The sequence below is a fragment of the Ranitomeya imitator genome, chromosome 9, assembly GCF_032444005.1.
Source record: "Ranitomeya imitator isolate aRanImi1 chromosome 9, aRanImi1.pri, whole genome shotgun sequence".
NCBI lineage: Eukaryota > Metazoa > Chordata > Amphibia > Anura > Dendrobatidae > Ranitomeya > Ranitomeya imitator.
Window position 1 is genome coordinate 89,409,056 of NC_091290.1, and position 17,171 is coordinate 89,426,226.

At 45.3% G+C, this 17,171-nt stretch overlaps 1 protein-coding gene across 1 annotated transcript in view; it reads left to right on the forward strand.

Moving 5' to 3' along the window:
* The window catches only part of KIAA1549L (KIAA1549 like), a 738,873-nt gene that overhangs the window by 272,864 nt on the left and 448,838 nt on the right, over positions 1-17,171 (forward strand). The window contains exons 5-6 of the mRNA XM_069739753.1: positions 1,655-1,865; positions 11,967-12,103. Of these exons, the coding sequence (XP_069595854.1) occupies positions 1,655-1,865; positions 11,967-12,103 (348 nt within the window). The remainder of the gene's footprint in view (positions 1-1,654; positions 1,866-11,966; positions 12,104-17,171) is intronic.

Genomic DNA, 17,171 nt, shown 5'->3' on the forward strand with positions numbered 1-17,171 from the left:
GCCGTGAGAAAGTTCATAAGAGTTCAAACATGACTTCACTTATGGCACCATACACTGCATGAGAAAGTTCTTACTGATGCTCCATTTCTAGGACGGCTGAGAGCCTATTGCCTTTTCCTAGGCTATTAATACCAGCCCACAGCCTTTGCTAGTTATTGAGTATAGGGGGACTTCATGTCTTTTTTTTTTGGGGGGGGGGGTCTCCCCTATAATAACCAGTAAGCAAACATCTGTAAGCTAATATTAATAGCTTGGGAACCTTTTTTCGCTAATTTCTCCTTTCCAGAATATTAACATCAGCCATCAGCTTTCCCTCTGCTGCTTATGAAAATTACGGGGACCCCAAGCTGTTTTTCTAATTCATTTTTTATTTATTAATAAGCACTGTAAAATACACACCCAATGTAACCTTAGTTCCCAGCCTCCAGGTGTTTCAGCAACAGGAAACTCCAGTAACCTTATAATGTCCCTTAAAGTTTTTCATGAGGTTTCCAGGCCTGGCAGCTGCAAGGTGGCTATGAACTCTGGTAACTCCTGAAACGTTACCTGAGTTCAAGCCACCGGGTCTCACCATAGGTCCAGTTCCGGAAAGTTCAATGCCAGAGTGCTGAGTGCTGGATTCGCGGTTGTTAATCAGCCTGCACTTGCAAAGCAAGAGAAACAGTTGCTATAATATGACCTTACGGTTCTTGTTCATACTTGAAAAAAAAAAAGAAAAAGAAAACGCTTAGGGGTCTCCCATAATTTTCAGAAGCAGCATAAGGAAAGCCGATGGCTGAGGGCTGATGTCTGATGTTAATATCCTGGGAATGAGGGCAATATCCCTAAAGGTTCCCAGGTTATTAATATCAGTTCACAGCTGTTTGATTAGCCTTCACTGATTATTTTATGGGAGTACCTAAAAAAAATATATTGTATGTGTAATTACCTGAAGAAGGGGTTGCACTGACCTTGAAACGCGTTGAATAAACCACCGTCTAATTTTATAATTCTTTGGAACCTCATTACTAAGGCAGCACAGATTTATACCACACCTCCTACACAGTTTATCATAAAAAAATGACATAGGGTCCCCCCAAATTAATTTCAAACCAGCAAAGGCTAAACAGACAGCTGTTGACTGATATTAATAGCCAGAGTAGGAGTCAGGGAAATTGTTCTTCATCTCAGGCTAAGAACATCAGCCCTCAGCCACCTCAGAAATTACACATCAATAAGACGCACCAATTATGGCACTGAGCCTCGCTCTTCCCACTTTGCCTGGTACAGTGGCATGTGGGGTAATATTTGTGGGGGTGAAGTAAGACACGCTCAATTACACAGCAAGAATAACATCCTTTATTTGAAAAAAAGACACACCTGTATTTGAAATAAAAATAAAAAGGCATAAAATAAAAAATAATTCGCATTACGCCTAATCCATTGAAGCCCACCTAGTGTTTAGACCCAGAACTTTACTGTTCGGGTTTGCACATCTGTAGTTTAGGGATTTCACAGGTACGTATTTGGCCTTTTCTTAATCTAATCTATTTCTCTATATTTGCCAGTTTTATGTGAAAGTATTTTATTATATGCATATTTTTCATGCTTAATGTTCTATTTATATTGGCAACTGCAAGTTATATTCTGAATCTTATATCTGTTGATCTTATAGGTGGCAAGCCAGTCATTTAATATGACTGTGGGATATTCTGTATCGGTTAACTCCTCATTGTATGTTCCATCAGCCATTGTAGACGTTCTTACTGGAAATGGCATCTTTAACGTTACAGAACTCAGACGTCTTATTTCTGCCTTGCAGTCAGTACCTGTAGTGGCAGAATCATGGGAACCTGCCCCTCATGTCAGCTTTAGGGTAAAAACAGGTGAGTGGATTTATACAAGTGTTTAAATATAAAAGATGAATGAATGTTATGTTGGGTGGGAATTATACAAAAGGGTAATGTTCTTTGTCAAGTTTATCAGTCTATAGGTTTGTCACCAGCTGCTGAAACAAAGGTTTAGTTCATGTAATCTCCTATTGAGCAGTGGGGAAGGATGGTCTGATCGAAGGTTTGTGAGTGGGACAATGGATGATTTCTGGAACCTATCAAGAAGATTTTTTGTAATGTAGTTCTGCGTTTTAGATTAAGAAGGATCAAAGTTTAGATGTATGAGAGGATGAAACCCCCCAAAGGGACCAATCACTATAATAAGACAGATGGAGTACTTTTGATGCTGTCTGGACTCTTTTTCAGCAGTGTCCCAACTCTTTAAGAATGCACAGAACACAGTCGACCATGCTTTTGCACACATCTAAAAAGATGGGCAATGCCGGAACAAAGGCCAGACAGAGTCCAAAGTGACTCTGTCTACCTCCTTTATAGTGAAGAAATTCCAACATAAGTACTCAGGGTAGAGCACAGGATAAATGTGATCCCCCATAAGACAAGCCACCACTCAGCTCCATCATCAATCCAGGGAAATATAGGGGGTTTCCATGTTTACTGGCATCTCAAACACACTTTGGACAATGCTCACCCCCCTGAAAACAGAAAATTATGTGTTTCCTTTTGAACCCTCACTTTTGCCCAACCTGATCTCTGACTGCTTTTATGGCATTACTAAAGTGGGAAGAATTCACTTAAAAAGACCTTTCACCAAATTTTTCAAGTTAAACTAGACACAGGATCTAATTGTGGCTGCAAAATGGAATAAAACACCAGGCCACATGCTACTCATGCTACTTTAAGTAGCCTGCGTGGCCAAATGTGCTACAACGTCTCCGGACTTGTCATCAGGCACATCTGGAACATCACTGAGGAGCAGTTGCAAAGGGAGCTGCCAGCAGCAGATCTTGATGATTTGCCCAAGAGAATTCAACGTGGCAGAATATTCCTAAGACAACCATTAATAATCTCATTGATAGCGGCCAAGATGTATAAGTGTGGGGATTTCTGCATATTTGAGACTGAAAAAATCTTGATATTTTGAAAGTTTTGCTTCCATTTTTCATCATTTATATATCATTAACATGTCTATCCATCATGTGATTTCCATAATTCCATGAGTTTTCGTTCTTAGCATTGCAATGCTAATGTTAAGGAGGTTATATAAAGACTTACCGTATATACTTGAGTATAAGCCGAGATTTTCAGCCCATTTTTTTGGGCTGAAAGTCCCCCTCTCGGCTTATACTCGAGTCATACCCAGGGGTCGGCAGGGGAGGGGGAGCGGGGGCTGTCTAATTATACTCACCTACTCCTGGCGCGGTCAATGCAGGTCCCTGGCTCCCCGGCGCCCCAGCTTCTAACTGTACTGAGCGGTCACATGGTACTGCTCATTGCAGTAATGAATATGCGGCTCCATCTCCCATAGGGGTGGAGCCGCATATTCATTACTGTAATGTGCGGTAACGGTTACCACTCAGTACAGGAAGAGGCTGCGGCGCCGGGGAAGCAGGGACCGCGCCAGGAGCAGGTGAGTATAATGGGGAGGGGGAGCGCTGCGCGATATTCACCTGCTCCCTGTTCCGGGCGCCGCTCCGTCTTCAGCATCTTCTGCAGTGATGTTCAGGTCAGAGGGCATGGTGACGTGGTTAGTGCACGCCCTCAGCCTGAACGTCAGTGCAGAAGAGGCTGAAGATGGAGCGGCGCCGGAACGAAGTCAGGTGATTATTGAAAGTGCCGGGGGCCTGAGCGACGAGAGGTGAGTATGTGATTTTGTTTTTTTTTCATCGCAGCAACAACAAATGGGGCAAGTGTCTATATGGGGCCATAATCAACGTTTGTGCAGCACTATATGGGGCAAATATCTTTATGGAGCATCTTATGGGGCCATAATTAACGTTTGTGCAGCATTGTATGGGGCAAATGTCTGTATGGAGTATCTTATGGGGCCATAACGTTTGTGCAGCACTATATGGGCAAATATCTTTATGGAGCATCTTATGGGGCCATAATTAACGTTTGTGGAGCATTATATGGGGCAAGTGTCTGTATGGAGCATCTTATGGGGCCATAATCAAGGTTTGTGCAGCACTATATGGGGCAATATCTTTATGGATCATCTTATAGGGCCATAATCAACATTTGTGCAGCATTATATTGGGCAAATGTGTCTATGGAGCATCTTATGGGGCCATTATTAACCTTTATGCAGGATTATATGGGGCAGATTTTAATATGGAGAATCTTATGGGGCCATCATAAATTTTATGGAGCATTATATGGAGCTCCTGATTCAATATGGATATTCAAAAACACAACCTACTGATGCCTCAATTATTTTTACTTTGATTGGTATCTATTTTTAGTTTTGACATTTACCGGTAGCTGCTGCATTTCCCACCCTAGGCTTATACTCGAGTCATTAAGTTTCCCAGTTTTTTGTGGCAAAATTAGGGGGGGGGGTCGTCTTATACTCGGGTCGGCTTATACTCGCGTATATACGGTATATATTTATATAGTGTATATACTGTGTGTAACGGGCTCTACCAAGCTGGGGTACCTCTTTCAGTACCACCCCGTGTTTCAAGGAGGTCCACTCTGCTTTTGCTAGATTCTGAATAAAGGACGCTGGCAGGAATTTCTTAATTACATGAGAGCATATAAAAGCTGACTGTGACTGCTTCTCCACGTATTTCCAGTCTAAGAACACCCTTTATTTACAGCACACAGAATATATAACACAGATACACAGCGCAGGCCAATAGGAAAACAGCAGGCCAGACATACATTACAATAGCCACAGGGGGCTAATATTTACTGTGGGAATTACAAAGGTGGGGGGAGGTCAGAAAGAGAATATCTTGTCCAGGGGCGCAGCCTGTGGACTGATGCATTTCACATGGAAACTATTATACATACATATACTGCATAACATTCTTGGTGCTGGGGGGTTCTGTAACACGGCTCACCTTTTCAGCGACGCGATCGGCATACACAGTCTGATCATTAACGGATCGGTTTGAGGATGACCGAAGTTTATGGGGTTGGTACGAGTTCCATTTGTCGACTTAGTCCATCGGCATTACCGTTTTGTTTGCCGGGTCTGTAGTGGATGGTGAAGTCCAGAGGTTGTAGGGCTAAACTCCACCATAGTAATCTGGTGTTGTCTCCGGAGACCCGATTAAACCAGACTAGGGGATAATGGTCCGTTAGGAGGGAAAACTGTCATCCATACAAATATGGTTGTAACTTTTTGAGTGCCCATACTATTGCCAGGCACTCCTTCTCGATAGCCGCATAGCTCACTTCACGGAGCAGTAGTTTCTGACTCAGGTAAGCTATCGGGTGTTCTTGGCCGTCCGGCCTGACTTGGCTTAGTACTGCCCCCAATCCAAACATAGAAGCGTCTGTGTGGACAAGGAAACGTTTAGTTGGATCGGGTGCGGCCAATACAGGGGTATTGATGAGGGCGTCCTTTAGCTGGCGGAAGGCTTCCTCACACTCTGGGGTCCAGGTTACCTGGCGGGGTTGGTTCTTACGGGTCAGATCAGTGAGGGGCTTGGCTACGCTGGTGTAATTGGGAACGAATTTCCTGTAATATCCCGCTGTCCCTAGAAACGCCATGACCTGGGTTTTAGTGCGTGGGGTGGGCCATTTGGCTATGGCCTCAATCTTGGCTGGTTCTGGTCTCTGTTTCCCACTTCCCACCCAATGCCCTAAATACTGAACCTCTGCTTTGCCCACGTGACACTTGTTTGGGTTCAGGGTGATTCCGGCCCTGTGGATCCTGTCTAATACTGTCTCTAGGTGATTTAGATGCTCTTCCCATGTCGCGCTGTAGATGGCGATGTCATCCAGGTAGGCACACGCAGAGTCCTGGAGACCATCCAGAAGCTGGTCAGCCAGCCTCTGGAAGGTCGCCGGGGCAGTCTTCATCCCGAATGGCATAACTCGAAACTGGAATAAGCTAAACGGGGTGACAAATGCCGACTTGGGAATAGCATCAGGACTAAGGGGAATCTGCCTGTAGCCTTTGCATAGATCGATGGTGGTCAAATACTTTGCCCCCGCCAGCCGGTCTAACAAGTCATCCACACGTGGCATGGGATACGCATCCGTCACTGTTTTCTCATTGAGCTTATGATAGTATACACAAAACCGTGTAGCCCCATCCTTCTTGGGCACTAACACTACGGGGGATGCCCAGGGACTATCTGACTCTTCAATGACCCCTAAACGCAACATCTCTTGTATCTCTTGTCGCATCCCTTCTCGTACAGACTCAGGGATGCGGAAGGGGGGTTGTCGCAGGGGGGTCTGATCCTGGGTCTCAGCCTTGTGTTGTGCCAGGTGAGTGTACCCGGGTTTCCCCGAAAACATCCTCTGTCGCTGCCTCAACAACTCCTCTGCTTGCTGTCTATCCCGGGGACCTAAGTCTTCACCCCAGTGTACCTGGTCCCATGTTTTAGACTGAGTCCTCTCCCCTAAGACATCAGGCAAGGGTAGTCCAGCTATATCCTCTGCTTCAGGTGCACAGATGGCCACTACCTCTTCAGGGTGCTCCCGATAGGGCTTCTGCATATTCACGTGGAACATGCGGATAACCCTGGGGTCGTCACAATCGGCGACATTATAGGTGGGGTCGGCTATTTTCCCCACTACCTGGTAGGGCCCCTGCCATGCAGCTTGGAACTTGTTCTGCCTAGTGGGCTCTAACACCAGGACCTTCTGCCCTATTTCCAAGGTGCGCTCTCTGGCCCTCCGATCGTACCGTACGCGCTGGCGCCGCTGGGCCACCTGCATGTTCCCACGTACAGCCTGGGTCAGCTCCTGTAGGCGGTCCCGGAATTCCAGCACATAGGGTACAATAGGTACCCCTTCTGTGGTGCCCTCCCCTTCCCAGTGTTCTAGCACTAAGTCTAGGGGTCCCCTTACCCGTCTCCCGTATACCAGTTCAAATGGGGAGAACCCCGTGGATTCTTGGGGCAACTCTCGATAGGCAAACAGGAGGTGAGGCAAGAATTTCTCCCAGTCCCTGTAGGTCCTGGTAAAAGTCCCAATGAGTTGTTTTAACGTCCCGTTAAAGCATTCACACAACCCATTGGTTTGCGGGTGGTACGGGGCGCTTCTAATGGACTTTCCGCCGCACAGCTTTCACAGTTGGTTGGTCACCTCTGCTGTAAACTGGGTACCCTGGTCTGAGATAATCTCCCGGCGAAATCCAACCCGTGAGACAACCTGGAGCAGGGCAGCCGCCACCGTCTCTGCCTGTATGTTAGGTAACGCAACTGCCTCTGGATACCGTGTGGCATAATCTACTACTGTCAATATATAACTTCTCCCTGATGGACTGGGTTTGGCTAACTGCCCTATCAGATCGACCGCTACTCGGCTAAATGGTTCCTCCACAATGGGGAGGGGGCGTAATTTGGCTTGCATCGATCTCCCCTCTTGCCAATGCGCTGGCAACTGTCACAGGTCTGGCAGTATTGACGAACATCATAGGTTACCCCCGGCCAAAAGAAGTTTTGTGTCAGACGATGCCTGGTGCGACTGATGCCGAAGTGCCCGGCCACGGGTATGTCATGAGAGATTCGCAGTAACTCCTGCCTATACTTCTTGGGAACTACCAGCTGTCATTTTATAGTGGGGCTCGTCCCTGTGTGGTGCTGCTCTGTGATCCGGTAGAGGAGTCCCTGCTTCCATATAAACTGTTCCCCTTCCAGTACCCCTCTCCCCTCCGGTGCCTTCCCCCGATATCCCTCCAATGAAGGATCCTCAAGTAACTCCCTCTTAAATTCATCTGGGGTGGCCCAAGAAATGTGTCTGGCTATGGGAATACGTGTAGGGCTGGGATGTCTTACCTGGGCCTCCTCTGAGTGTGATTCCGCCTCCGCAGCTCGAGCTTGTCTCCGGGTGGTCACAGGATATATCTCAGCCAGAGGGGCAACCGAGAAGGCAGACAACATGGGCCCCAAGTCATTTCCCAGCAAAACGTCTGCAGGCAAATCCTCCATCAAGCCGACCTCAACAAGGCCATCCCCAACTCCCCAGTTCAGGTGAATCCTGGCAGTGGGCAGTTGATGTATGGCTCCTCCTGCTACACGGACTGCCACTGTCCGGTCCGTCTTCTCTTGGTCCCGGACGTGATGAGGCTTCACAAGGCTCAAAGTTGCTCCGGAATCTCTTAGTCCCTGCATGCTTTTCCCATTAACCCGCACGACCTGTCGATGCTGTTGTTGATTATCTGCCTGGGCTGCCAGCACTTCCTCCATGTCTTCCACCCCTTGGTTAGTTGTAGCCCCCAATGCTGGGTCAGCTTCGCCTTGGTAGCAGTGTACAGCGGCCCGGCAGAAGGTAGCTGTTCCCGCCTTTGGCCACTGGGTATGCTGAGTCCGGTTGGGACATTGTCTTTGCAGGTGGCCCCGCTGATTGCAGGTGTGGCATCGCGCCCCAGGGGAACTGTGGTAGGCCGGGTTTCTAGCTGGTCCCCCTACAATCTTCGGTGGTTTGGGGCCCTCTAGGTCCATGGGCGGACCCCTAGTGACCATCTTTGATCCGGACAACTGAGGCCTCCTGGCGTCATAATGTTCATCGGCCAGACGAGCGGCTTCCTCAAGAGTCATTGGCTGCCTGTCCCGAAGCCATTCCTGTGTCTCGGGGTTTAGTCCAAGAATCGTTCTAACAAGAAGAGCTGGAGGAAGTCCTCCTTAGTGGTTGCTTGGCTCCCTTGTACCAACTGTAGCAGTGACTGCCGTAATTTACAGGCCCATTCAGCGTGGGTATCGGTTACTCATTTTATAAGTCCGCGGAACTTTTGGCGGTATGCCTCTGGTGTCAGCGCATACAGGGCCAAGATCACTTCTTTGATCTGCTCATAGTCCATTCAGTCCTCATCGGGTACCGTGCGATAGGCGTCCGCGGCCCGGCCTGTCAGCTTGCTGGCCAGAATCTGAACCCATTCCTCCGGCTTCACTTGATGAAGGGCACACTGCCGCTCAAAGTCCTGCAAAAAGCCATCAATGTCTTCCTCTGCCTCCCTGTTATGACCTGGTGGTCACGACAAGAATGGACCTGGTGGTTAAGAGCACACGGAATGACCTGATAGTTACTGATAATAAAGGACGAGCTCTGGGACGTGGGAACTCTGCTGACCGCAATCCCTAATCCTATCAAACACACTAGAAATAGCCGTGGATTGCTCCTAACGCTCCCTATGCAACTCGGCACAGCCTAAGGAACTAGCTAGCCCTGAAGATAGAAAAATAAAGCCTCGTCACCTCGTCACAGGTGACGAGGTTAATTCGTTAGCTGGCTGCTCTATTTAACTCCACTTAGATCTTTGCTCCATGCCACCTGTCAATGTTCCAGTATTGGTCTAGTTCACTCCTGGATCGTTCTTGTGACTTGTCTTCCCAGCAGAAGCTAAGTTCCAGCTTGTATTTCTTTGGTTTGCTATTTTTCTGTCCAGCTTGCTATTTTTATTGTTGTCTTGCTTGCTGGAAGCTCTGGGACGCAGAGGGAGCGCCTCCGCACCGTGAGTCGGTGCAGAGGGTCTTTTTGCGCCCTCTGCGTGGTCCTTTTGTAGGTTTTGTGCTGACCGCAAAGTAACCTTTCCTATCCTCGGTCTGTTCAGTAAGTCGGGCCTCACTTTGCTAAATCTATTTCATCTCTGTGTTTGTATTTTCATCTTTACTCACAGTCATTATATGTGGGGGGCTGCCTTTTCCTTTGGGGAATTTCTCTGAGGCAAGGTAGGCTTTATTTTTCTTTCTTCAGGGCTAGCTAGTTCCTTAGGCTGTGCCGAGTTGCATAGGGAGCGTTAGGCGCAATCCACGGCTATTTCTAGTGTGTTTGATAGGATTAGGGATTGCGGTCAGCAGAGTTCCCACGTCCCAGAGCTCGTCCTTTATTATCAGTAACTATCAGGTCATTCCGTGTTCTATTAACCACCAGGTCCATTATTGTCCTGACCACCAGGTCATAACAGGTTCTCTAAGATGGTTCATTTGGTGCCTTTGCCTAAATTGCCTTCCTCTTCCGATTTGTTTCCGTTGTTTTTTCAGCATGTGGTCCGTTTGCATGGTATTCCGGAGAATATTGTGTCCGACAGAGGTTCCCAGTTTGTGTCTAGATTTTGGCAGGCCTTTTGTGCTAGGCTGGGCATTGATTTGTCTTTTTCTTCTGCGTTTCATCCTCAGACAAATGGTCAGACCGAGCGAACTAATCAGACTGTGGAGACTTATTTGAGATGCTTTGTGTCTGCTGATCAGGATGATTGGGTGGCTTTCTTGCCATTGGCCGAGTTTGCCCTTAATAATCGGGCTAGTTCGGCTACTTTGGTTTCGCCTTTCTTTTGTAATTTTGGTTTTCATCTTCGTTTTTCTTCTGGGCAGGTTGAGCCTTCTGACTGTCCTGGTGTGGATTCTGTGGTTGACAGGTTGCAGCAGATTTGGGCTCATGTGGTGGACAATTTGGTGTTGTCTCAGGAGGAGGCTCAACATTTTGTTAACCGTCGTCGGTGTGTTGGTTCCCGGCTTCGGGTTGGGGATCTGGTCTGGTTGTCTTCTCGTCATGTTCCTATGAAGGTTTCTTCTCCTAAGTTTAAGCCTCGGTCTATTGGTCCTTATAGGATTTCTGAGATTATTAATCCGGTGTCTTTTCGACTGGCGCTTCCGGCCTCTTTAGCTATCCATAATGTCTTCCATAGATCTTTATTGCGGAAATATGTGGAGCCCGTTGTTCCCTCTGTTGATCCTCCAGCCCCTGTGTTGGTTGATGGGGAGTTGGAATATGTTGTTGAGAAGATTTTGGATTCCCGTTTTTCGAGGCGGAAGCTTCAGTACCTTGTCAAATGGAAGGGCTATGGCCAGGAGGATAATTCTTGGGTTTTTGCCTCTGATGTCCATGCCGCTGATTTGGTTTGTGGCTTTCATCTGGCTCATCCTGATTGGCCTGGGGGCTCTGGTGAGGGTTCGGTGACCCCTCCTCAAGGGGGGGGGTACTGTTGTGAATTCTGCTTTTGGGCTCCCTCCGGTGGTTGTAGGTGGTAATGCAGTTGTCTCTGGGCTGCAGTCCTGGACAGGTGTATCTGCTGATTGCAGTTCTGACTGGAGTATTTAGGTTTGCAGGACTCATTAGTCCTTGCCAGTTGTCAATGTTTCTTGTGAAGTATTGGATCTCTGTCTGGCTTCTCCTGCTTAGCTGCCAATTCAGCAAAGATAAGTGTCTGTTTCTTTTTCTATGGCACACAAGCTGTGTGCTTGTTTTTTATTGTATTCCTGCTCTGAGTTTTGTAGTCTCTGAAGTTGCAGATATACGTTCCACGTCTTTAGTTAGATGGAGGAATTTTTGTATAATCTGCTGTGGATATTTTTGGAAGGGTTTTAATACTGACCGCACAGAACTCTGTCCTATCCTTTCCTATTTTAGCTAGAGCGGCCTCTTGTGCTATATCCTGTTTTCTGACTGTGTGTGTTTTTCCTCTCCTACTCACAGCCAATATTTGTGGGGGGCTGCCTATCCTTTGGGGTTCTGCTCTGAGGCAAGATAGTATTCCTATTTCCATCTTTAGGGGTATTTAGTCCTCCGGCTGTGACGAGGTGTCTAGGGCTTGTTAGGTACACCCCACGGCTACTTCTAGTTGCGGTGTTAAGATCAGGATTTGTGGTCAGTTTAGTTACCACCTTCTCCAGTGAAAGTTTTCATGCTGCTCCAAGGTCACCGGATCATAACAGGCAGGCCAATAGAAAAACAGCAGGCCAGACATACATTACAATAGCCGCAGGGGGCCGGAGCCTGCTAATATTTACTGTGGGAATTACAAAGGTGGGGGAGGTCAGAAAGAGAATATCTTGTCCAGGGGCGCAGCCTGTAGACTGATGCATTTCACATGGAAACTATTATACATACATATACTGCATAACATTATTGGTGCTGGAGGGTTCTGTAACACTGTGTTATACACTTGTGTGGATAAAGTCTTAAAAATGTACCAGATTGTAATTTCAACTTTTTAATGTCCTTCTATTTTCACAGTTCTGAAGTTGATGGGAACTGGCGGTAATGTCCATACTTGTGTTTATGTCCAAAACATGGAACAAAGGTTAAAAACGGCATTTGAGAGGGCAGAATTGACCAGTACTGGTGGTATCAGCAGCAACCTCTCAGTTCAGGTAATATAGCATCTGTTTACATACACCATATGGACAAAAGCAAAAAACATAAAGTAATGACAAAAACACTGATTTTTCATCATGCTGCTGTGGAAAAGTGAAATAATACGTGATCAAAAAGTCACAATGGTATTACTGAAAACATCATCTCAGCCTGCAAAAAAACAAGTCCTCACTCAGTTCTGTCTGTGGAAAAATAAAAAAATTACAGCTCTCAAACTATAGTGATTGTTTGTAAAAAAAATAGTTTTTTAGTGGGGAAAATTAGCCAAACATAAAAACCTGTATAAATCTGGCATTGCTGTAATCATACTAACCCAAAACACAAAAACAGGAATCAGAGGAACTCACTGATGGAACCACTCATTATGATGAGGCAGACGGAATCACTCCATGCCTGCAGTGCCCCATGTTTTTAGGTGTAGTCGACTACGCAATTGGGTAAATCTAAAAAGATGGGCACTGACAGAGCAGAAACTAGATATTACTTTTCCCCAAATTATACCAATAACAACTTCAACTCATCCTACAGAAAGCAAGGCACCACTCAGTGTCGTCATCTGTCAATGAAAGATAGTGTTATACCATATTGCTAGTAGCACAAAAAAAGCTCCAGAACAGCCCCCCTGCCTCAAAAAAGAAAAACAAAAACCCAGCTAAATCTGCTCCCATAAATTCAAATGCCCCCTCCCTAATTGAATGCCACCACATGCCTAGACCATAGTTAGTATCTTCATATCAGTTCAAAGGTGGGCAACTAGATTATTACAAGGGATGGAAGAGATGATGAGAGGTTGGAAAAGTTAGGCTTGTTTAGCTTAGAAGAAATCTGTGTGGTCAATACAAAGGCCTGGTATATGACTTAAGGTACCATCACACTGAACGATATCGCTAGCGATCCGTGACGTTGCAGCATCCTGGCTAGCGATATCGTTCAGTTTGACATGCAGCAGCGATCAGGATCCTGCTGTGCCATCGTTGGTCAGTCCAGAACTTTATTTCGTCGCTGGACCTGCCACAGACATCGCTGAATCGGCGTGTGTGACGCTGATTCAGCGATGTCTTCACTGGTAACCAGGGTAAACATCGGGTTACTAAGCGCAGGGCCGGAGGACAGACAGCGGAAGGTAAGTATGTAGTGTTTGTTTTTTTTTACGTTTACGCTGGTAACCAGGGTAAACATCGGGTTACTAAGCGCGGCCCTGCCCTAGTGATAAAAAAAGGTTTAATTGGTGGAGGAAGAATGAACTAGATGGACCTAAGTTCTATCATAGGATTTTGTCCTGATGAATAGGTCGTGTGTGAGACCTGTAATCCTTTTAATAAAATCCGTTGATTTTATCCTGCAAATCAGTCCTTAGCAGCAGCACAGTTGATGACACACCCTTCCTACTTTCCATTTACCCTGGGCACAATCTTGACTGGTCTCCTGCAACAGCTGATTTACGTGCCTATCTCAGGTTTCGATTTGCAACCACATCAGATGAGTGGGCTCACAATAATATTCTCCCGTTATCATTGGATAAAACCCTATTGCACTCCTTTTGGTCTCCAGTCCTTTTTCTCCCATCTCTATCTATTTTAAAGGCATATACATTGAATGCCTGAAAATTGCTTTTTTTCTAATTTGTTGGCAAATTTCATATATTTTCATAAATAAATTGAAATATTGCTTTGAAACATTTGACCTAGTTAAGAAACTGAAAACTGACTTCTATGGAAAGGGGTGGGTGGGGTTGAGAACAGGCCTCTGTGCTGCCGTTCAACAGACTGCCATCACCATGCCTTTATGGACCTTGATTTGTGCACTTTATGACTGGCGCAGTCATACTGGAGCAGAAAATATCCAAATCGTTTCCACAAAGTTGAAACCTGCAATTGTCCCAAATATCTTGGTATACTCAAGCACTAAGATTTTCCTTCACTGGGACTAAAGAGCTTAGGCCAAACCCCGGAAGACAAGCCAATAGTATTAGTCTAGTATTAGTCTTGCTCCACCAAACTATACAGTTGGCACAATGTAATCAGGCAGGTAACTCTCTCCTGGCATTTGCCTAACCCTGATTTGTCCATCAATGTGGAACGTAGGGAAGCTGCTCGGCCGTGGAAGTGATGATTTAAATGCCATGAGATGCCTGGATCTATGCAGTTATTGAGTCAGCAGAACGTTGACAACTTTACTGCCATCTGCTCCTCAGCACCCGGTGACACCACTCTGTAAATGTAATTTGGGAGGAAAGAAAATTCAAAAACTGATTTGTTACAATGGTGGCATCCTCTTACAGGATTAACCCTGCTCGTCTGTTCGTTTCCACTATACACTTGTACTGCTCCGGTCATTTTTGACCGGACCTATTAAAATGCTGTTTTAGCTACTTAAAATTTTTTTTTTGAATACCTGTTGCATTATTATACTGTATGTGAACATGGTTGGTCATTATAAAAAAAATATGTAAAAAACTCAATTTTTTTATTTATTTTGTGTTTATAAAGGTTACAAGGTCTTAGTGAATTCTGCACAGAAATTACAAATTTGAGCTTAACTAACTAACTAAAACAACTACTACTGCTACTATAACAACTATAACTAACTATAACTAAAATTAACTATAGTATAAAATTTAACTGTGTGCAAACATTTAAAAAAAATAGTAAAAATAATAAAAAAAATAAAAATAAAAATGCATAAGCAATATAAAAATAATTGAGATACTGAGCCTGATATGTCGTGGACTCCTATATCCCACCCTGGAAACATAGACTCCTTTTAGAGGATAGGGGATATCCTGGACCTCTATATGCCTCCCTCCCCCACCCCCCATATGTTTACCATATGCTTTTGCAATGCTAACGTGTACATAGTCCTGCCAATAAAGCTCATTTGAATTGAATTGAGATAAGAAAAGAGACCCCCTGGAATGCTGAGATAGCAGAGAAGAAAAAAAAACATTTGGCAGACATGACTCATTAGCATTTCAGGTCTGCTTTGCTCATGAGAACCAACACAAGGAAACAAAAACAACCTCTTTTACAATATGCAATCTGGACAACAGAATTTGTTTATTTTTAGAGGAAAAGAAGGGTAAATAACATACAGAGAAAAAAATTGCACAGAACTGTACTGAAAGCCAATGCGTATGGTTTGTACTGAAAGCATGTGTAAATCTGCACCTAAAGCAACTGTTTACTTCATAAGCAATAGTAGATGCAATAAATAGTCTCAAAAGAAATTATAACTCATTTTTTTACTCAAAAATGGCTGAAATTAGCATAAAAAATATTCGGCCATTTTTGACCGGGTGCAGTACAAGTGTAAAAAAAAAATGTGGCACAAAAACTAAACCAAAAAAGAAAAAAAAAACCCTTAGAAAGAACCCTGTTGTGAATTCTGTTCTTGGGCTCCCTCCGGTGGTTGTAAATGGCACTTTTGTGAATTCTGTCCTTGGGCTCCCTCTGGTGGTTTTGAGTGGAACTGCTGCTCCTTGGGTTTAGCTTTAGCAGCTGCTTTCACTAATCGTCTCTCCTGGCTCTTGCTATTTAACCTGGCTCTAGTCTTCAGCCTGTGCCACTTGTCAATGTTCTCTGGCTGGATTCACATCTCTGCTTGGATTCTCCTGGTTTCCTGACCAGTTCTGCTAAGATAAGTTCTGGCTTTGCTCATTTCAGTCCACATGTTGTGGACTTATTGTTCTGTGCATTCTATTTTTGTCCAGCTTGTCATTATGGATTTTTTCTGTTAGCTGGAAGCTCTGGGAAGCAGATTTACCCTCCACATCTTTAGTCAGGTGTGGAGATTTTGTAAACTTTGTGTGGATTGTTTTGTAGTTTTTATACTGACCGCACAGTATCCTTTCCTGTCCTATCTATCAAGCTAGACTGGCCTCCTATGCTAAAATCTGATTTCCTCTCTGCGTATGTTATTTTCCCCTCCTCTCACCGTCAATATTTGTGGGGGGCTATCTTTCCTTTGGGGATTTTCTCTGAGGCAAGATAGGTTTCCTGTTTCCATCTTTAGGGGAAGTTAGATCTTAGGCTGTGCCGAGGGGTCTAGGGAGCGTCAGGTACCCCCCACGGCTATTTCTAGTTGCGCTGCTAGGTTCAGGGTCTACGGTCAGTACAGATACCACCTCCTTCAGAGCTTATCTCATGTTGTTCCTAAACCACCAGATCATAACAGTACAAGTGGCCAAAAATGAATTAAATGTATCTCAAAAGAAGGAAAAGAAAGTTCTGAACCATTTTTTTTTCTGTGCTCTGGTTTGCCTCTTTTTTCCTCTTGATATCTGGGTGGTGCAGGATATATGCTCTGGCATGGATGCTCACGGTTTGTTTTCTCATGTGGATCAACTGGCTGCAAGAGTACAGAGTATCCAGGACTATATTGTCCAGACTCCGGCTTTAGAGCCCAGAATTCCTACTCCAGATTTGTTCTTTGGGGACAGATCCAAGTTTTTGAACTTTAAAAATAACTGCAAATTGTTTTTTGCTTTGAAACCCCGTTCTTCAGGTGATCCCATTCAGCAGGTGAAAATCATCGTATCCTTGCTGCGTGGTGATCTGCAAGACTGGTCTTTTTCTCTTGAAACAGGGGATCCGGCATTATTGAATGTAGACGCATTTTTTCAAGCGCTCGGATTATTATATGACGAACCTAACTCTGTAGAGCATGCTGAGAAAACACTGTTGGTCCTGTGTCAAGGTCAGGAAGCGGCAGAGTTATACTGCCAGAAATTTAGAAAATGGTCTGTGCTCACTAAATGGAATGAAGAGGCTCTGGCTGCTATTTTCAGAAAAGGTCTTTCTGAAACCCTTAAAGATGTTATGGTGGGCTTTCCTACGCCTGCCGGTTTGAGCGAATCTATGTCTCTAGCCATTCAGATTGATCGGCGTCTGCGCGAGCACAAAGCTGTGCACCATATGGCAGTATGGACTTAGAATTCGCCAGGCGCTGTGGTTTTTCCTTGCAGCCTTTGCAGATCCCTATTCCTTTGAGGGGCATTGATGCTACACCCTTGGCCAAGGATAAACCTCAGTACTGGACACAGATGACTATGTACATGGCTCCTGC